At 50.9% G+C, this 20,135-nt stretch overlaps 10 protein-coding genes across 10 annotated transcripts, besides 1 other annotated feature; 4 read left to right on the top strand and 6 right to left on the bottom strand.

Annotated features, from left to right (window-relative positions):
• Nucleotides 1-90: 90 nt before the first annotated feature.
• PODANS_3_3280 (uncharacterized protein) lies at nucleotides 91-1,858 on the bottom strand (the record flags this gene model as incomplete). The annotated part of the gene is made up of 4 exons (XM_001909078.1): nucleotides 91-686; nucleotides 744-1,429; nucleotides 1,493-1,571; nucleotides 1,645-1,858. 4 exons carry the CDS (start codon nucleotides 1,856-1,858, stop codon nucleotides 91-93), a joined length of 1,575 nt encoding a protein of 524 aa, XP_001909113.1.
• A 1,558-nt stretch (nucleotides 1,859-3,416) lies between these two features.
• PODANS_3_3275 (uncharacterized protein) lies at nucleotides 3,417-4,014 on the bottom strand (the record flags this gene model as incomplete). Its single annotated transcript, XM_001909077.1, has 3 exons — nucleotides 3,417-3,466; nucleotides 3,550-3,896; nucleotides 3,968-4,014. 3 exons carry the CDS (start codon nucleotides 4,012-4,014, stop codon nucleotides 3,417-3,419), a joined length of 444 nt encoding a protein of 147 aa, XP_001909112.1.
• A 554-nt stretch (nucleotides 4,015-4,568) lies between these two features.
• Nucleotides 4,569-4,693: a sequence feature (rRNA 5S).
• Nucleotides 4,694-4,969: 276 nt separating this feature from the next.
• On the bottom strand, nucleotides 4,970-6,040 carry PODANS_3_3270 (uncharacterized protein; the record flags this gene model as incomplete). Its single annotated transcript, XM_001909076.1, has 1 exon — nucleotides 4,970-6,040. The coding sequence occupies one exon, from the start codon at nucleotides 6,038-6,040 to the stop codon at nucleotides 4,970-4,972; it is 1,071 nt and encodes a 356-aa protein (XP_001909111.1).
• A 185-nt stretch (nucleotides 6,041-6,225) lies between these two features.
• On the bottom strand, nucleotides 6,226-7,443 carry PODANS_3_3265 (uncharacterized protein; the record flags this gene model as incomplete). Its single annotated transcript, XM_001909075.1, has 1 exon — nucleotides 6,226-7,443. The coding sequence occupies one exon, from the start codon at nucleotides 7,441-7,443 to the stop codon at nucleotides 6,226-6,228; it is 1,218 nt and encodes a 405-aa protein (XP_001909110.1).
• A 208-nt stretch (nucleotides 7,444-7,651) lies between these two features.
• PODANS_3_3260 (uncharacterized protein) lies at nucleotides 7,652-9,525 on the top strand (the record flags this gene model as incomplete). Its single annotated transcript, XM_001909074.1, has 2 exons — nucleotides 7,652-7,960; nucleotides 8,110-9,525. 2 exons carry the CDS (start codon nucleotides 7,652-7,654, stop codon nucleotides 9,523-9,525), a joined length of 1,725 nt encoding a protein of 574 aa, XP_001909109.1.
• A 1,164-nt stretch (nucleotides 9,526-10,689) lies between these two features.
• PODANS_3_3255 (uncharacterized protein) lies at nucleotides 10,690-11,711 on the bottom strand (the record flags this gene model as incomplete). Its single annotated transcript, XM_001909073.1, has 2 exons — nucleotides 10,690-11,322; nucleotides 11,364-11,711. The coding sequence occupies 2 exons, from the start codon at nucleotides 11,709-11,711 to the stop codon at nucleotides 10,690-10,692; spliced, it is 981 nt and encodes a 326-aa protein (XP_001909108.1).
• Nucleotides 11,712-12,429: 718 nt separating this feature from the next.
• On the bottom strand, nucleotides 12,430-13,515 carry PODANS_3_3250 (uncharacterized protein; the record flags this gene model as incomplete). The annotated part of the gene is made up of 1 exon (XM_001909072.1): nucleotides 12,430-13,515. The coding sequence occupies one exon, from the start codon at nucleotides 13,513-13,515 to the stop codon at nucleotides 12,430-12,432; it is 1,086 nt and encodes a 361-aa protein (XP_001909107.1).
• Nucleotides 13,516-14,335: 820 nt separating this feature from the next.
• PODANS_3_3240 (uncharacterized protein) lies at nucleotides 14,336-15,118 on the top strand (the record flags this gene model as incomplete). Its single annotated transcript, XM_001909071.1, has 2 exons — nucleotides 14,336-14,518; nucleotides 14,597-15,118. 2 exons carry the CDS (start codon nucleotides 14,336-14,338, stop codon nucleotides 15,116-15,118), a joined length of 705 nt encoding a protein of 234 aa, XP_001909106.1.
• A 767-nt stretch (nucleotides 15,119-15,885) lies between these two features.
• On the top strand, nucleotides 15,886-16,479 carry PODANS_3_3230 (uncharacterized protein; the record flags this gene model as incomplete). Its single annotated transcript, XM_001909070.1, has 2 exons — nucleotides 15,886-16,253; nucleotides 16,470-16,479. The coding sequence occupies 2 exons, from the start codon at nucleotides 15,886-15,888 to the stop codon at nucleotides 16,477-16,479; spliced, it is 378 nt and encodes a 125-aa protein (XP_001909105.1).
• Nucleotides 16,480-18,542: 2,063 nt separating this feature from the next.
• PODANS_3_3220 (uncharacterized protein) lies at nucleotides 18,543-19,616 on the top strand (the record flags this gene model as incomplete). The annotated part of the gene is made up of 1 exon (XM_001909069.1): nucleotides 18,543-19,616. The coding sequence occupies one exon, from the start codon at nucleotides 18,543-18,545 to the stop codon at nucleotides 19,614-19,616; it is 1,074 nt and encodes a 357-aa protein (XP_001909104.1).
• Nucleotides 19,617-20,135: the final 519 nt, after the last annotated feature.

The raw sequence follows: 20,135 nt of genomic DNA, 5'->3' as shown, positions 1-20,135 counted from the left end.
GACCCCGTACACCGCTTCTGGTAAATGGAGATTGTCAGCGAGTGTACATGGAACAGGGCCATGAGAGGGTGTGATGTAAGACTTGCCCATCTAGACACAAAGCGCGTATTCCAGCACCCTCTGGCTTGAACCTAATCTGAACTGGATCCCTGTTCCAATTATGCGTGTGGCGGCGAAAGGGGTAATATCTGACGAGCATGATGTCCCGTTCTTTATGATCACCAAGGGCGCTAACACACTCGGTGCACAAAATATGCCCGCAAGGCAAGACATTTGCTCTGGAACGCTGTTGATGCAGCAAAAACAAGTCCCGTGGCTGACATTTTCCGAGTGGGAGAGCTTTGAGTTGTCGTCATAAAACCGCTCCAAGCGCTGAAGATGCTTACCCCAGGCATTGTCCTTTTCGCTTCCGGCACGTGGGAGCTCTTCCATCATCTTCTTCAGCTCTGCACCGATTCCATTAAACCACCCCTCGAACTGGTCGTCAGTGATACTTGGCTGATATGGCCCCTTCTGAAATATTTTGCCATTCGAGGCCTGGTGACCCTTAAAATGGGCGAATCGGACGTTGCAGCACGTATAACCGTTGCTTTCAAAGCCACAAGGTAGCCATTTGTCACAGAGCTCTTCAAAAGCCATTCTCGCTGATTTGCGAAACGTGCTATTCAAGAGGTCCTTGATTGTCCCTGCAATATCTGTCAGCGAGTTACTAAATTACCTAACTCAGAGGTCAAACTTCTCACCTGTGAGATTGTTCCGAGTGATAACAAGTGTCATACAGGATGCGAGCAGGGACTTCACCTTCTCCAGGAGCTGGCGCTCGGTGTTGGGATATCCCATACTACTCATTCCGTTGCGAACAGCGAGTACAAGGTGTAGCATATGGCCTTGAAAGTCGTGAGGCATGGGGTTAAGTTGTAGGGCCTCCTTGACAAAGTCGAACGGCTTATCGAGGTTCTCTGAAAAGTGATTGTATGCGGCGTTCATGAATTGGTGGAGCTTTTCCGCATTGAGCGCCATACGTACGGACCTCTTCTCTGTGTGCGAACTCGTGGCCCTGTCTCTAATTGTGTTGTAGAGTTTACCGATTTCTTCATCGATCTGCATATATCGTCCTTTGGTTGGAATACGAACAACTGTGATGGACTGGTAAAAGCATTCGGGAAGCTCTTTTGCGGACTTCACGCTGTGGCCGCTGAGCTTTAGCCCCTGAACAATTCTGATAAGTTCGGGAACCTGCGTGATATCTTGGTGAGCCGCTAGTAGCATATCTGTAGCGGTGCGAGGGTCCCATTGCTCCTCGTTGATGGCATTGTCGGTTCGGTTTAGTGTAATGATGAGATGAGGCAGAACTGGTTGATTAACAGCTTTCTCGATAGAGGAATACGCCCATTCCACCAAGTTCACCAGAACATCTGATTGAAATGTCCTACTTAGGATCAAGAAAAGCAGGTCAGTAGAAATCCACGTGGATATTGCATGAGTGATTTACCTAGGTTCCTGAACCACAAACACAGTGACGTCCGAAAATGTGTAAAGTGTTCGAGGAAACAAACACTTCACAGCATACACTCTGGAGGAGGTTCTGGAGTCTTTGGCTCATCCCATCTTTCGCTGGAACTTTCGCCGTGCAGACCTTTCTACTGCTCTGATGTTCCTTGGCTCTTGGTACATTTTGGCCGCCACCCAGGCCTTCGCAGTCGGCAAGTAAGACGGGGTGTTTCTCATGATGAGTAGCTGGGTCGGCATAAAGGTGGACGTCTCCAGAATTCGATATGAGGTCGTCGGTTAGACCGTTCACGGGCGCAGGAAAGGATTTGGTGCCCCCAATACTCGCTTGCTCGCGGCCGATGAGCATCTTGATGACTGTGCTCTTACCCTCACCTGCTGTTGTTAGCGATAAGTTTAGGGAGAATCAGGACTGCATGTTCGATGTACCTGTTTTGCCAACAAAGGAGATCAACTGCGGATAACGATCTGACGTGCTGAACCCATCACTTTCCAACATTATATCAATCAAGCGGTCTGAATAGTCGAGAAACGATTCATCGCTGCTCTTGTTCACACCAAACCACATGGTTTCCGCATCAGTATCGAATAATTCTGCTTGTTCTTCCTTAGTCCTCCCCTCGCCGAAGATACGTTCAAGACGTTCAACAACTGCCGGGTCAACCTTTGCATGTGGACGGTTGTCGAAACCCCTAGCACCTGTTGAAACTAATCAGAAACGAGTCTGCTCACTCAACGGACCTATCTTGTCGGCGTACCAGGACCATGAGGGCGCTCTTTGTCCCAGTAGTCATCGCAAAAGGTATAATGCCCACATTGGACGCAAGTCCAGACTTTCTTGTTTGTGCGTTGGCAAGCAACACAGGACTCTGGGGCCTGAATTTGCTCATCAAAAGGCGGCTGTCCGTTTTCCAAGGTCTGAGAAACTGTCATTATCAAGTTGATAGCGTCAAATTGACCCCCCCGGGGGGAAGGGGGGGGTAGAGAAGTTGATGTGTGGTGAAAAGAGCTATGAACGCGAGAGTATGATCAACAGGCAGTGATCAAGCGAAGCCGTAAGATAAAAGGACATGAAGAAAGAGAATGCCAGAGGGAGCCAGGAAGAAGAGCCGAGAGGAACGAGCCCCCCGTTAGAAAGGCTGGCGTCATGTTCGCCAAGCCTCAAGCAAACACCTCCTGACAATTCCAAACTGCATTTTCCAAAACTAGAACACCACAGAAGGGCGATGGTGCTCGCCCCGCATAAGGCTGAGCAATGACGGCGTATCATTTGCCGACAATACTTTTGGGGCGCCTGCAAGATAAGAATAATGATTTGATTTGATCATTTGATCGATTCGAATGGTGAGGAAATTAGCTAAATCTGCATGATCCCGGTACCGGTGTGTTGTCCCAACTGAAGATTTGGATTGTGCTGTGTGTGGTGCACCTCTCGACCCCCTCTCAGACGCAGAGCCTCACGATATAGTCAAAAAAAAAACAAGAGACTTCTAGACCCGGATATTCTTGTGCAAGTACCTGGTAGTTAACGAATTCCAAAGACGCTAGCTGTTCGGGGCTTTGCAAGCCCCTGAGAACAGGCCGTGTTGGTTAGGTGCAAACAGAAAGTGGTTATGGCTCAGGCTCTTCATCAAACGTAAGAACAACCGCAAGGACCCGGCCAAGTATCTTAGGTAATTTGGGATCCATACATCTGTGATCACAGCTCTTAATTATTTTCTGCATGCATGCGCCGTTGTGTTGCAAGCTGATGATGATAACAAGTGGATTATCCACAAGTTACATGTCACAGTACACCTAGGTATTTACGCCAAGGCAAGGTAAATAGAATAGTAATAAAGTAACATGACGTGTCTTTCTTACAGAAAGAAAATACATATAACACCAAAGGCCCCTCCCATTCCGCTTTACAACTTCCTCAACTCCGACTCGTCATCCGGTACAGACTCCTTAACGCCTGACAGAAAAGCCATGTTAGCAAATCCGCACTGAATAGGTACTTACAGCCGCCATAGAAACCACAAAAGAGAACCAGACACTCACAAATCACCGTCCCGTCCACAAGAGCAGAACACCCTCCCCAACCAGAAGTAAAGACATTAATCCTATCAAGCCCATCCTCCGAGACCCCAAAAGCAGAAGCGATATCCTCACAGGTGTCCCCGCCCTTCACGGTGTAAGTCTCGCACGACCCACCAGCGGGGGGCGGGGGCGATAGCTCGATGGTTGGCGGTGGGGGTACCGTCCGCCGGCGACTCGATGGTGGGGAGAGGCAGCAGACGGGTTGGGTGCAGCACATGCGCATGCCGACGTAGATGTTCCCACAGACGTTGGGGTTGAAGCGGTCAAAGTCGTATTGCGAGATGCGGCAACGTTGGGCTAGTTCACTTTGTGGGAGAGGTTTAGTGAGGCGAATTGATGTCAAAGAGGGGAATCCAGTTGAAAGTGGTAGACGTACAAGCAGCCTTCGCCAGGTTGGGCGTTGATGGATTGGCATTGGCCCATGTTGAGGTTTCAAGATAGTACAGAAATAAAGGTCTGATCAGCTGATGAAGAGTTCAAAGAATTGGGTTTGAAAGGCGTCTTTTCGGGATCTTATACAGAGGATTCCATACACCGGCAACAACACGGGGGCAAGATACAAGGGTTGCGAGGTCTGGTTAGGGCGATGTGGTTGTTGGTTGTTGAATATCAATGCATTACACAAAGCCTAGTCACGAACATTTCCATATTAGGACATATGATGATTTCTGTAGCAATAGTCAGCTCCTATGTAACCTTGGAACAGGGGTGTGATGATGGGTTGGTTGTGCAACTAGCAACCAACAACATACCAACATCTGCAATGATTCTCATTAACGTTAGCGAGTTTCAACTATCTTGAAATGTCGGTCAGGACTTCCGTTGCCGCGATAATTCTGGGGGCTGTGAAGGTAACTGGAAATGTTCAGATCAAAGATGGGGAGCTGTTGGTGGATGGTATCTGTCGGCTCCGCGAAGACCAAGAGCAGGGATTAGAAGGGGTTAAAAGGGGCATTGAGTGGAGCCAAAAATTCACCAAAACATACAACACCAGGGATTCCCCAGTGGTCACCCACCTGAGTACTAGTCCGGCGATCAGCTGTTTGACTCGGGCAGAGCGGACGGGATGCCGTATTTTCAGCTGTCTATGGTCGTATGTGATAGCTTGGGTAAGAATGTGTTGCTATTAAAGTTGGGGCTGATGGCCAATATTTCCGGCCCCGGCGGCTTCATGGTTGAAAATATGTACGAGGACATAATCTCACCGAGACCCGGATAGAGACGTAGTATTTACTGAGATACACCAGCTTGACTGAACTTGATTATTATTGGAGCTATAGTAGTGGCATCCTGGGTTTGCAGTTCGGTAACCCAGCTTCCGCAGCCCTTGAGCTGAGTATGATGGGCATCGTATAGTACGCTGTCTAGCTCCAATATTTTACTGACCGCCACTTCGCGATTTACCTCGCCTGGCATTCTGTGGTTGGCTGGAGACTTGACGGGCCTTCCAACTTTCCAGCAACATCTGCCACGTCTCGATGTCTGTAGTAGATTCTTCTCCTAGGATGTTCTGCTGTTTGTGAATATAGTCCTCCAGCAACTGGATTGCTTCATCGTAGCGGCCCATGGCGTGCCAAATCAATGCCAGATTGTACATATTGACCAGAGTTTCCGTGTGATCCGGTCCAAACGCCCTCTTTCGCAGTTCGAAGGCTTGGAGGGCGAAATGCTCCGCCTCTGTGTACCTCTTGTCGTCCAGTAATGTGTCTGATAGCTTGTCCATACAGTGCATAGTGCTGGGATCTTCTCCTCCAAAGTTCTCCATGTATATCCTCAGCTCTTTGTTTTGTGCGTCAGCGGCAAGCGATAACCGACCCAGGTCCGTGTAAATCTCTCCTAGTACAGATAGGAAATTTGCCACGCTGGGATCATTCTCTCCATGCACTCTTTTTGCCGCCTCAAGCCCTTGTAGTGCCAGAGATTCCGATTCGTGTTTGGTGTCATGGGTACGACGATATACCTCAGCGAGCGTACACATTCTGTAGAGTGTCTCGCGATGGTCCTCCCCTAGCGCCTGTTTACTCATTTCAAACGTTTTCAACGCCAACTGCTCAGCAACCGAGTACTCTTCACTGTCAGTCAACTCCCATACCAACCTGGTCATACTCTTCAAAGTGTCAGGGTGGTCGATTCCAAGAAGCCTCATATCTGCTTCCACTTTCTGCACTGGCTGCAACCGCAAGATCGCGCTCTGGTCAAGGAGCCTAGGCGATATCAATGGTATTGCTTCCATCCCTTTTAGCGGTGGTATCGCCTCCAGTGCAATCTGCTGCAAATGCCTTCCCAGATGCTGGCAAAAGCTCGTGCTGTCCCTCTCCGTCTCTTGCGTTGTCCATTCGTCACACAGTGGGCAGGATCTAGTAGAGGAGTCTCTTTTTGTTTGAACCATGGCCAAAATATCGCTGGTTTTCAAGTTTTGGGATTGGTGCTTGGTGTTAAGGTGCTGCATCAGAGTCGATCGAGACAGAAACCTTACGTGACAGGGCTGACACTTCCAGGTGCTTCTGTGAAACTCAAGTTCGTGGCTAAACCACTCGCGTCGACTTGCAAACAGACCCGATCCGCATTGCTGGGACGTACAGACGTAAGGTTTGAGGTCCTCAGACACGTGCTGCCTAAACAGACAATTCCAAATTAGCACCCAGTCGTAGAAATAAAAGACTGCAAGCCTGCTGTCAAACAATCAACATACCTCCATTCGGACCGTGTGCCAATTGATTTGATGACACCACAGAACGGACACTGAAAAGGTTTGCCGAACTGAAGAGGGATCCCATCAATGACAAATGTGGTCAAGTCTGCTACCTCCAGCCCACCATTGTCTTCCTCGAAGACAACTCGTTCGGTCCCAGTGTCCGTATCATACGTAGGAGTTGCATCCTTTTCGGTTGCAGATGTGTTGATTGCCGTGCTCTCCTTTGGGGTCATAGACGGGGCTGGAGATTTTGACTTTGACTCGTTGCCTGATAACAACGTAGGTAGGCTCCTCAGCTCCAGTTGAGGGCTTATTTCTGGCGTATGTCGGTCTTTCGTTTTGCTCTTCCTAAGAATTAACGCGCGCCGGAATAAAAGGGCCTGTCCAAGTGTCTTGCAAAGCCGAGGCTGTTGAGATAGCTTCGGATATTTTCTTTGGAGGCGGCACATGTGATAATCATAGATGAAATCGTCTCCTGGTGCCGGAACAGGTATTGTAGCTAGACTGCTGCTTTCATGATGAATTTCGCGTCGCAACAAGGAGGCCAGCTTGAACAAACGGTCTATATGAGACCGAATACTGAAAAAAAGTTCATCAATTCGAGTTGTTGGCGAGGAAAGAAACGCAACGAGTTCTGCGTTCTCTGGGTCTGCTTGCTCTTCATCTCCCAGCAGAGACATGAGATCATCTTCTTGACTGCCCGGCTGCTCTTCGGAAAATATCGATCCAACTAATGTGGGTAGATGAAGGGCAGGAGTTAGAAGCTGAAACGGCCACCTTGGAGAGGGAGTTTCCATACCGTCGTTCAGGGCACTGTTAAGATTTAGGAGGGCATTGTAAATGGCATTGTGAGCATCCTGTTTCCGTTCATCTGTCGAGTTCCAAAGTAGCTCGTCTTGTAACCCCTCCAGATCCTGTCTCCAGACACTGAAGCGGCCCTGGGCATCGTGTGCTGTGATGGTATGCTGGTGATCTCGCGGAAGGATTTGAATTAAGTGTTCGAAATTTGCCCAACAATGCCTCGCTGAGTCAAACAAAAGTTCGGGGTCAACGTACTCTGATATTTGTGACATGTTCGAGGGGCTTCTTCGGTACTTTAACAGAGTTGAAAATCGACACAGATGATATGAAACACTGGTGAAGATGACCTTCGACATCGGCAAGCCCCCGCAAGGTGCTGACGCTTACCCCTCTTCGATTGGGGCGGGTAGTATTTGCACCGACGTGCATGACCGGAACGCACCCCTCCACAATAAAGCTGTCGTCGAAGATTGACAGAAGAAAGTCTGGGAGGTATCCGGGGGGAACTTGAAATTCGCCTTTATAATTTCGTCAAGGTATCGGAGCCCGTCAACCTTAATCCACATGTCTGGCCTCGAAGTGGCCGGTGTCGTCCTCGGCACTTTTCCACTCATCATCGACGGTGGGAAGCTAGTGCGGGGTTATCTTCAGATGACAAAGTTCTGGTGGAAGTTTTCATCACAATTCCCCGACTTTATTTCTGCCGTCGAAGATGAACTCATTGCATTTCGACAGAACGTGGAACTTCTCTTACGACCTTTGGCCTTGGATGCCGCCACAGAGTCAGACCTCTTGAACAACGCGCATTCGAGAGGATGGCACGATTCAAAGCTCCGATCGATGCTGAAGGCTCGACTTGGCAGAGAAAAGTTGGTGTGGTTCATGGAAAAGCTTCGCCGTCTGAACCAAATTCTGGAAGAGATTTGTACTCTGTTGATGCCCATACAAGACGGAAAGTTACGTTAGGAATGGTCACGTTCAGCGAGGACCATGATGGATTCTGACACAATGTTCACCTCTAGATTCACATCCCACGTTCGGGGACTGTTGATTTTGCAATTCTGAGACTGGCTGTTAGCTTCACAAAAAAGCGGGATCTGATGAAAGAAGTAACCACGATAAACACACAAATCAGCCGATTTCTCGAGGCGGACCTTCGTATAGCGCAAGCCACATTGCTTGCACCAGCTATCATGGGCAAGGAGGAGTGGAAAGCATGCCTAGCTGCCACGGCTCCTTATCTTGACATGCAGTCTAAGACGGCTCAGCTCTACAGGGCTTTTCGACCTGAAAGTTGGCTTTGCAGGTGTCAAACTCTTCATCCGTGTGGGATAGCTACGGTCTGGTTTGATCACCACGCAAAACAGCCAGGAAGGGGGGCTATCAACCTGTTTCTGGGTTCAAATGAGCCACCAAACATGCCTGTGGAAGTAGGCGTCGAAGTCTCTGCTGGAGTGGACTCTACCTGTGACGGGAGCGGCAATGCTGAGCCCTTGTTCGATCAGGTGGCAGACCTAACCGCTCGCATACGGCTGGATGCCGGGTTCGAGATGCATGTCAAGGCAGGGAAACAGCAGAATTCCACGGTGCTCGCACTCTCGAGCTTCCAAACCGCGGTAAATCCACGTCAATCCATCATAGACCCCATCTGGATGCCTAGGAAAACGGCAAAGCTCGCAAAACCAGATTCGGCACAACGCCATGCAGTACCCAAACTTCCTGAGGCAGCATCGCCTGTCCCAAAGAAGCTCCGAGTTGGTTGCAACCTCCTGAAAAATCCCATATCTGTGCTGGAGCAACATGGAGACACCATTCACTATGAGGACAACACAATCACTCTAAGTGCTAAACGACAACATCCAAGTGAGACAGAGTCCTCGTTAAAGTCAAGTATACAAACACTAGTGGACTTTCGCAAGCCAGCCTCCCTTCTTCTCAGCGAGCGTATTCGCATAGGCATCAAGCTTGCCTACACCATTCTCGGACTGGGAACATCCGCCTGGATCCCCCAAGCCTGGGATGATCGCGATGTCCAGGTTGTCAGAAATACACCCCCCAAGGTTTACTTCAACCACACTTCTATCCGCTCGGCACTGGAGCGACAAGTGTCCAACGCCAGAGAACACGCACAGATGACTATTTTCACACTTGGAACGACTCTCCTCCAGCTCCTCTTTCAGGAACGCATCGAAGACCAACCCTACTACAAAGCTCACTGTAACTCCGATGGGTCGGCGAATGATTGGACACATTGGCGGGCGGCGCAGGAGTGGCAGGAGGAGGTGGAAATGACACATGGGCCGGAGCTGGCGGATGTCATTGCGAGGTGTGTCGGTGTCAACTTTGTCGACACACCAGACCTGGGGAAAGCCGAGTTCGTTCAAGAGGTGTTGATCTCTGTGATAGAACCGTTGGAGAAGTACGTTAAGCATTTTTGAGATGGGTGTGTGAGTTTCGATGGGCCGCTGAGCTGTCGAGGCCACCTACAACTTCATGTGGACGTTGACTAGCTACCTGGTAGCTACCTACCTGAACCCACAAAAGAATGGATCCGAGACCAACCTCTGCCAAGCCACCCCACCCATCACCATGCTCCTCAGCCAGTCCAACCAGCATCTTTCCATACACCAAACCCCTCAGCAACCCAAAGCGGACAGGACCAAGTACCCCAAAACCTCAAGATTCACTATCGGCGCTGACCTTGTTCATCTCCTCCACCAGGGAGATATTGAGCATCAGTCATGTTGCAAGGCATAACGTGACCTTGGTAAAACGCTCCATGAAATGAATCTTTGGAATGGGGTCAAGAGACAGCAGGAAGCACCGACAGCCATTCATGAACAGGCTGAGCTAAGGTAGCAAATATAGTGTGGAAAACTGTAGGAGCAATGTTGCCGGACTCGAAACAGTGATCAAGCCAGGCGGAGTTCATCTGAGAGGGAAAAGTTCAAATTGTTGAACCATTAAATGATGAGATCTATCCGGTGGTTTTGACATTGGTATCAATCACACTTACTGGGAATCAAATGCATGGATAATGAAGATAGGAATTAGGTAGTCAGTGGCTTGCAACTCATACCTGGTACCTACATACCTATGTTTCATATCTGCTCAGTGCCCGTTATGTCAATTTCTCGTCCCCTGGCCTTCGTCCCGGCTCAAGACACCATTTATCCCAACGTTTAGATAATTCCATCCCAACATGTAAATCGCTTGATCATAACTTACGGCATTGTTATCTAATTTAGTGGTTAGCTAGGATAAAGTCGCTGGCTAGCTGGGATAAAGTCGCTGGCTAGCTGGGATAAAGTCGCTGGCTAGCTGGGGACAGGATCGATAGTTAGCTCGGATAAAGTCGTTGTCTAGCTGGGATAAAATAAGTGCAAGTGATCCTAGGGTGTTCATGTACCTGGATTTAACATAAGACTCAGGTAAGAAACTTTAAATTATGTATCTGGCCTCCTGCTATCCAGGAAATCTAGCACATTTACATCAAGGTACTGGCAACCAAAGGCTCTCCCACGCAAATATACCATCAAACTGTCTGTCTAGCCCACACCCTTCACAAGCAGTTTTAACCGCGCCTAGATGGGTATTTAGGATCAAGTATCAGTAGGTATCTCGATCCATACTGTCTTTGATAATGAGGACGTACCGATCTTGCCAACAAATAAAACCAGATGTGGGAAGCGATCAGCGGCATTGTGGTCGTTACTCTCCAGTATGCTGAGGTCGGTCAAGCGATCTGTGTAGTTGAACGTCAACCCATCGCTACCCTGATCTATGCCGAACCACTTGTTCTTCGCATCTATGGCAAACTCTCCGTCTAGGTCCTCAACCTCCTTGTTGCGGAAGATATATTCGAGGCGCTTGGCCACACCCAAGATTGACCTTTTCGTGGGGACGGCCGCCGGTGCCCATGACGCGGGGCTTGTGAGGACGTTCTTTTCCCCAGCAATCATCGCAGAAGTTGAAACCGCACTGGATGCAAGTCCATACTCTCCTCGTGGTGCTTTCGCAGGCAATGCAGCTTGGTGGCTCGGTCGGGTCGGTGATCGCAGTGGTCTCGGGCTCGGTGCTATCGGCCTGCGGAGAGGTGGGCATTGTTGCAAGAGTATGAGGGAATCGGGAACGTCAAATTGGCAGCGAGTGGTAGAGCTCTTCGTGAGCGTGCAGTGAGAAGGTCGGAGCGGAAGAAGCGCGAAGTGGCTCGAGAATCGAGATACCCGTGGCAGCTCTGTTGCAGCAGGGAAAAACTGGCACGGCGAAGCTCAACCAAAAGGGGTGGCCTCTTGGCCACGTTGGCAAATGTCACGCGCAGAAATGGGACACCACCGTGTCCTTCAGGTATGAGAAGAGAATGCAATCCGATGAAGATGACGGAACGTGCTGGCCAGTGTGCACTGAGACTGCGCCAGGTGTTAGATACGGCAGTTTTAGTGTCAAACGGGAAACAGCAACTCGACCTACTGATCAGACGAATTCGAGCAAAAGAGAGCCGGCCTTGGAAGCGGAGTGAAGCTATCACCATCCCAAGGCTGCGGAGCGCCGAAAGGCCTTCATCTCCATTCCACTGCAGCAGCGCGCGCTGCAAAGAAGGCAGCCGGCAACCATGACACCTCATATGCACCAAGCAGACACGAGTGGAGATTTTGCCTGCTGACAATGGGTATTCTCATGGTTTACGTCTACAATATACGCAGTTCGATATAGTTGCACGTTTGATGGCAGCGTTACACAAAGTCATCATCGACTTCCTTCCCTTGTCAATGTTCGCGACTTGGCACTGGACCCGACAACCCGGAACAACTGGGGTTCGGCAATCTACTGGATATTAAACCATCTTTGTTTGTCTAACCTCCCGCTGATCGAGGAACAAAGACACCCAAACGCTCGGTAGCGGTGGCCATAGCTTGATGCGGGTTGCCGACGACCACTCTACCTTCAGCAGCTCTATGGCTACCTACTCTTCACCAACCCACCCCCCTTGTAGGACAAAAATAACAACCACAGAGCTGTGGACAGATAGAGCGCAAGACATATTACAACATAAATAGAGTACATACTAACACAAAATTACAATACAGTTTAAAGCCACACAAGATAAGACAAAGGAAACGCTAGGTCTGGACCTCGGTAGACAAAACTCAAGACATCTCCTTTTCTACCCCCATCATCTGCATATTACATCAGCCCTTGACAACATAGGTATTGCACCTCCCAACGCCTGATCATGGAAAGAAGAAAAGTGCAATTTATCCGTCCCTGTAGTGATAACAACGCGCCGTCGTGGTTAGCCGATCTTGCTCTCTTTTCTCTTGATGACGTGAAACTGAATAGCCCTAATTGCTGTGACAAAATCCCCGAGAAAATCGGTGTGTATGAGCCTTCATTGCCTTGTTCATCCGTGATAGTAGAAGAGAGAAAGTGTTAAAAGAGTTGGTCGGCATGGTATCGCTCACGTGGAAGCCACTAAGCCAATGCGCGATGATGACACAAAGCCAGGACCATGAATCAGGGGAAGCCACAAAAGAAGAAGGGTAGAAAAGATGAAAAGAAAGGTAAACATACAGCAAAGCAAGCGTCAAATCACCATGGATATGCGCCTTGAGCTCAATCTCAATCTCCAGATTGAGGTCTAGTCTGAGCCTCAATGGGTTCTTGCCGCCACCATCACCACCGCCCTGCTGCTGCTGCTGCTGCTGCATCATCATTTGCTGCTGCTGCTGCTGACGGTACAGCGCCTGTTGCTGCTCACGGTAAGATGGCTCGTTCTTCCCCCTGCGGCGAGGGCGGTCGACCTGTCTGTTGTCGACATCAGACTCGGTCTGCCGTTGCTTCTTCTTCTTTTGGTCGCGCATCCACTTAGGCTGGGGCTTCTCATCGTCCTTGGGGGTGGGAGGCTGGGAGGAAGAGGGTGTGCTGCTGCGGTCGTCGACGACGGAGGCGGGCTTGCCCTTCTTGGTGGTGTTGCTCTTTTGTCGCTGTGGTTGGGGTGGAGGGATGACTTCCTCCTCTTCTTCTTCCTCGTCTTCTTCAGAGGCAGCGTCCTCATCATCTTGCTCTTCGTCGTCGTAAGCCTGCTCCTCTTCCTCTTCTCCCTCCTCGTCGTATGGCTCTTCGCCTTCCTGGTCCTCGTCTTCTTGGTAGTCGTCACCTAGAACTCCCGCGTTCTCCTCATCTGGGTTCTCCTCGTCGTAGTCTTCATTGTCGAGGGGCTTGTCTCCAGGTTGCTTGTCGGTCTCAGCACGGCCAGCTTCCGTGGGCTTGTTGTCCTCGGGCTTGTTGTCACCAACTGTGGAGGTCTGAGGCAGGTTGCTAGCCTCGGGCTGCCCGGTCTTGGTCTCATCCTCTTTCTTGGGGAACTCCTCGTTGGGCTTTGGAGTCTGCTTTTTCTTGTTACGATTCTTCATTCTCTGAGATGGCATGGTGAGTGAACAGAGAAAGAACTTACCGACGACATGGCGACAGGCTGGTTTTCTTTTAGGTCAATGTGTTGCTTCTGGTGGAGATAGATGCTGGGATCACGCTGGGACAAAACAAAAAGCTAGCTGCAAAGTTTGGACGGGAAGAGTAGGTATCACTTGTGGTGCCTAGTGGTGATGAGGTTTAAAGAGATTCTTTGAACCAAGGCCGTTCCAAGGATCGACCAAGGGTCCAGTGAGACCCCTTATGCATCATAGCTTCGGGAAACGACCAAAAATCATGATTTTGGGGCTCTTCGGCTTCTCACCAGACCACGGCTTCGTGAATCTGGTGCCGGGTGACGACATAGGGGGGTGGGCCGAACAAGTTTCTTTGGGTGCGCAAAAAAAAGGCATGATGGCTTGCAAGCTGGAGGGCATCGTTTCGAGGCCTGTGACGTCAATGCTGCATGAGAGCTGTTTAGCCGCTGCAGTAATGGGAGGTTGAGGAGGAAACAAGCTTTTCAGATTACCGGGATTAGCCAACTTCGGTTGCATAGGATGGCATTGTCCCGCCAAGAAGAGGAGAGAGGAGGGGGGTGAACGCAAGAACAGCCTCGTCCGTACTAACGGCCGGCCGGAGAGACGGTGGGTGGTAGGGTCTTGGAACTATATGACGAAGCTGTGTTCAACCTTCCACCGTGAAGATGAAGCTGACGAGTATGAGATGTTGTTTGAATGAGACTGAATCACACCAGACGACATCACACAGACTCGGATACTCTGGCGCCATTGCTACCCTCCTCCTAAGCACCCAATACGACGAATATCGACTACCGAGACGATGGTCGTGGGCTTGCTTGTCATAGCGGGGATTCCCACGACGATAGGGGTCTGCGAAGCCCTGAGCGCACAGAAGAAGGCCAATGAAGCGGCAAAAGAGAAGGCCAAGTTCCGTATGACGGTCACCGTTTCTCTCGACGAGGATGGCCCGGTCGAGTGTTGGTGCGTTTTGAAGAACGGCATGGTGAGTCTTGTTTGGGAAAACCCAGATGACATCAACAAGCCGGAAGAAACTCCGTTCGGCTGACATTCTCTTTGGCAGTTGTGGATCGACCACCCGTCCTTTCCTGTGCCTGGCCACAAGTTCTTTGGGTACTACTTCCCATACCCGTCCGAGGAGCAGCACTTGGGCATGGTGAGCACCATCGCCGACGACCCGCCCATGCTGAACTGGATCTATGTCGATAAAGACACCAACTTGGTGCGCCACGGAGGGCGGCAGGCTACGCTGGGACACACCATCGGGCCATGGTTCTGGACCAGTGATGAGAAGTGGCTGACGCTGCAAGGTGACGCGGCCCGCTTTGTGGCGGTTCAGATGGAAAACAAGAAATGGGCCATCGCTTTTGATCGCGATGGGTGTTTTTCGGAGGAGGATGTGAGTGAAAGCGAGGACGAGGGTGAGAGTGAGGATGAGAGCGAAACGGAGGGGGACAAAGAGGAGCTATGGCCGGAAGGGGGCGTGTTGAACAGACACCGTTCGCGCCAGTGGGTCCCTGTGTTGCTTCGCCGGCAGCTGCAGTTGGGAATGGAGAGCCGCTATGTCAAGGGCGCGAATGGGTAGGCGAAACGTGGAGGATGGGGAGGGGGTGTGTGCGTGAGAGTGACGTTGACATGAGCGATCGCGGGGGGAGGATCATGTGAAGCTGGACTTGTCTTGTTGGATGATGGTGTTTGTGGGTGAGGTGTGAATGCATGTTTCATGTGGGCCGGGATGATGTGCCCTGGGGGGGTGTCCCTTGGGGTGTCATTGGCCTCGGGTGTTGAGTGCTGCACAGTGCATCAGGGGGGGGGGGGGGCGGTTGGCGTTCTCGGCGCTGTAATTTTAGTGAGCTTTTCTCTTTATGCAGCTAAACAGGGGCTAGATTAACACACCCCCATTTTGTGTTGATCCATCCTCGCTTGCCTAGAACACGAGCATGGTGCTACCCCCCGTGATCATTGGACAGAGACAGTCATACTTTGTGCTGAGTGACTACTGTACCCTTATGGTGTAAGGCCGTCGGCTAGCCGTGGTGTGCTGTAGCGGCTGTGATGTAGGGCCTGGTGTAGGGCCTGGTGTCGGAGATTTTCTGCTGGACTCGTCAGAATGAGGGCTCCTCCTGTCGAGGCCGATGACTTCATTGCTCATCCGTCCGATAGAATCCTGTTTTGGACACAAAGGGTTCTGGAGATGTCTGCCGTTTATAAGTGCCCATCTCGGAGTCCCTAGGACCCTTAAGATGCATCTCATCATTCAACTTCTCTAGAAAGCAACCTGATCAGCAAGACCCTGAACCCATCTCTTCCCACAACACCTCACGGCTACTCCCACCACAACAAACACCCACAATGTCTTCCCGAAGCGGCTCAGAGACCAAGAAGCCCAAGCGCCAGCCAAAGCCCCAGGTCTACGAGTCTGAGGGTGAGGAGTCTGAGGACTATGCTCCTCCCCCACGGAGACGCGGAAAGCGCCAACAACAGCAGGGCGGCGGTGGTCCCCTTGACAGCCTTGCCCTCGACAGCGTCGGACAAACAGCAGGCGGCCTTGTCAACGGCGCAACCGGTGTGCTAGGTGGTGTAGCTGGCGGCGCCGTCAACCAACAAGGCGGTGGTGGCGGCGGCAAGAGCGACACTTTGAGGCTTCGTCTTGACCTCAACCTCGACATTGAGATTACTCTCAAGGCAAAGATCCATGGCGATCTTGAGCTTGCTCTCTTGTAAGTTACCCTTTTCTTTTATCTTCATTTTACCCATCCCTATTCTTACCCCTTCCCCTTCCCCTCTCCTTCCCTCCCCCTGATCAAGTGAACGGCGCATGCGACAACCACGGCGACTGCGATTTGGTTAGCTTCGAGGGTCGGATGTATCGCCTTCTTGTTTACTTCATCTCTCTTTCCGTCATGTTTCTTACCTAAGGCTAAAGGTCCATGTAGAGAGACATAAGCAAGACACGCCCTCCCATGTGGAGGACGATCAGCAGGCTGTTTGCCTAGACAGATGCTCGATGAGATGACCATGATGGTGGATGATGCGCCTCCGCTTGATAGCACACTGTTACACGTCAACTGCAAGACAGAGACATGGGGCTAATTCCTTAGGAACTGAAGCAACTAAACTTTCCGGTTCCAAGCTCTCGTGAGCTTTTTCTCATCTCGTGTGCATTTCAGGGCTGGGTGAGGGTATCTGATGTCGGGCGGCGAATGGAGTAGTTGTTTTGTTAATGATGGGTTTTTTCTGGTCTTTGGTCTTTTGTATACTATCTTTATCCTAATAATTGTATTAGATATGGTTCGGGACACTGTGGTTGTTGTTCTATTTTGCTGTATTTTGTCTCTGTGTGAAGTTTGGCGAAGCTTTTGCCTAGTATGGCGCCGATAGCATGGCCAGTGCTTAATGGCACGTTACACAGGGGCCCGGATCGATTTCAGCGGGCAGGTTCCACTGTGCCACAGTTGACCCGTGCTTTTCCAGCGGGCGCTCGCAGCTGTCATGCAGCGGCATGCCAGGAACCTGGGAGAAAACAATTTACAGTGCATCAACCGCTGCGTCACAAATTGCACCTCTGCTGTAAAACAACCTCGAGATTTTCTTTTGTTGATGACAATCATGATATCTGGTGAGGCCATTTTACAACGTCCGGACAATGAGGAATCGGAATTCCAATGAAGAACAATTGCCTGACAACGGCCTGCCGTCGGATCTTCGACCACCTACCTTAGCATGCAGCTGCTGTACCTCGGTGGCGCGTTTCGGGATCGCTCAAGGTCATGACGCACGACGGCCACTTCTGCATTTTCCCCGAGTTACCTATCATACCGCTTCTACGATATATGGACGGACTGAGGTTCGACTCAGACATATAATGTCCTCCGTGTAATGGCCTGTTGTTACAACTCCATGCGGCACAGGTCATCCTCAGCAATAACATCGTTGTTATGCCGGCACCAGGAACGACTGCAACTCTACCACGGCGCAGCCGTCAGACTTGCTGGCCTTCCGAGATCTCGAGTCACCTCCCAGGCGGCCCGACTCGGCCTTGGCCGTGATGCCATTGTAGCATCATACGGGGTTCGACATGGCTAAGACCGATATATGCTGGTTATCCGTTCATGATCTCCAGGAAAACCACGATTTATCAACCGCTAACGACGCATAAAGCTGCATGCCAAAGGAGCCAGCACCTTGTTGACCTCGCTTCCATGCCTTGCCTCGCTTGCTTCAGAGCAGGCAGTGGTGCAGAAACCGGTTTTCAACAAGCACCGGCCGACGAATCGTATGGCGGCTGCAGTTCTCCAGTCCGTTGATGATGTTTCAGCTCGGCCCGTCTATTGTTCTGCTCGAATGTCTCAAGTCTCGCTCGATTTCGAAGAACACTAGAATTCTGATCCGTCCAGTGACAGGGCTTGAGATATTCTGGTCCGAAGCTAACCAGGCAGTTCAACGCTTTCATCAGCACTGATCTCAACGGTTCGCTAACTGATCCTCGGGACAATGCCAAGCCCCCGATATGCAGCCACATCCCAGCACAAAAAACCACCTCACTGGACATCAAAAGCCCAGCTCAATGTTCTGCTTTGTCTTGGGCAAAGACTCGCAATTTGACTGCCAACCTGACGATTTGCATAGGCTATCCTAATAAGCTTAGCAAGCGCAGAGGTGCAATCGGCTAACACCGTCTTCTCACTCGTGTTACCCAACCCAGCTCCATGTTGGTCTCGACTCTGCCAGGGTTGAGTCGAGACCTTGCAGCCTCGAAGCTCACAAGATTTAACCCTGGTCCGATGACGTCACTCACCCCCTCCTTTCCTACTTCACGCCCTCAACACACACCCAACAGCCTTCACGCACGTCGACCAGTCGAATGCTCTGGAACCGGCCTAAACTGGTGTTTCAGGCTTTCAGCCCCAAGACCCTTTGCATTTCTCTGCGGGGACTGGAGTCCGATCGGATACTAGCAACTCCCAACACTGCAGATTCCACCTAGGTTGATCACCACTACAAGAATCATGACATCCAAACAATTCACTCAGGCATCTCAACTGCCAAGGTCTCGCCGGCAGTCACAGGATGACATTGTGGAGGTTGGGCATGAAGACGAGAGCGACATCGAAGTTGAGGACATTACCGACCAGCCGGAGCCAGAGACACAGGAAAAAAGGGATCCCCCAGACAGAACGAAAAGTAGGAGCCCAGCATATGTTGCCCCTATTCCCAAGATTGGCAGCATTCCCGAGGTTTCCCCTGGAATCTCCTTATCACCTGAGCGACCAAAATTGCCGCCTTATGTGGGGTCTATTTTGATGGGCAAGACAGTTGATGAGTATGGGGACATTGTAGACGATCAGACGGGGCAGGTGCTCGCCCGTGCCGGCGGTGACCTCCCCGAGATTATTGGGCGCAAAGTCTCCAACAGGGACGGCGACATACTGGGAGACAACGGGGAACTTTTGGGTTATGTCGCCGACATTGAGATCGAAAGGAAACCCAGCACGAGCCCACATTCACCACGGACCGAGTCCCAACCTCGCAGCTTACTGGACATGATGCGAAAGGCCAATGCTTCCTTGATGGTTGACCACCTGGGCAATATTCTGGATGCGTCTGGGAATGTCGTGGGGAAGTTCCTTGACAACAACAACCCGCTTCACCGCAAGGAGAAAGAGCAACAGGAACTTCGAGAGCGCATTCAGCAGCAAGCAGAGGCTGGGCCGTCATCAGTGAGGAAAAAGAAGCAGGGGAAAAAGTCTGGGAAGGAAGACAAAGAGGGAGGTCAGGAGGATGGCGTGGCAGACGAGCAAGAAGAGCATCCGTCACCGCCGCCAAAATCTCCCAAGAGAGAGCAGCAGAAGCAGTCTCAGGCAAAAGAGCAGGAGCAGGAGCCGGACCAGCCGAGACAACCCAGACGAACGGAGGAAGAGAGAAGACAGAACGCGGAATCTTGGAGAAAGGAGAACCCCAGTGACAGCCCCTCCGATATCTTCCTGGACGTGAAGTCAACAAAGGAAGGGATTCAACTTACCATTCGGATTCCTACCGTGTTTGGTAGTCAGCAGATCAAGCCTAACATCTCGTTTTCTTGATGGATCGGGATCAGTCTTGCCGTCAGAGGCGTTGGTATATGCACTTGGGATGATGTAATGAAAGGAATGATGGGAATCGAATTCCGGGGTTATGGTGCCAAACTTATGTTTGGTTATGCGATTGCAAGACCCGCGGGAAGGGTCCGGAAAGAAAGCGAGCTCGTCACACAATAGCGAAGGTATCAAGTAATTTTCTTTCAGAAAGTTCCATGACAAGCAGCTAGTGAGCCGTTATGCACGTGGGAGAGGGGTGAGAAGGAAGCTGAGGCCCTAAAATTCGGTTTCTGAGTGAGAAGAGGGGACGCGAAGATCTCGAACCCCGGCAAGTTTCCAGTCCGGTTCCGGGATGCCAAACGGAACATCCAACGTTTTTCGCTTCATCCCACACACCCCCAGCTTTTCGGGAGGCCAGCCCTAGAAGGAAACTGAGTAGCTGGCCCTGGCCAGTCAGTCCCACATGTTATTCACCACTCACCACCCAACTGCACTAGGATCCATATCCATGTAGCAAGGGGGGTG

This window comes from Podospora anserina, chromosome 3 (assembly GCF_000226545.1).
Source record: "Podospora anserina S mat+ genomic DNA chromosome 3, supercontig 2".
Taxonomy (NCBI): domain Eukaryota; kingdom Fungi; phylum Ascomycota; class Sordariomycetes; order Sordariales; family Podosporaceae; genus Podospora; species Podospora anserina.
The sequence above is the reverse complement of the archived record's forward strand: the minus strand, read 5'-3'. Positions and strand labels throughout refer to the sequence as shown.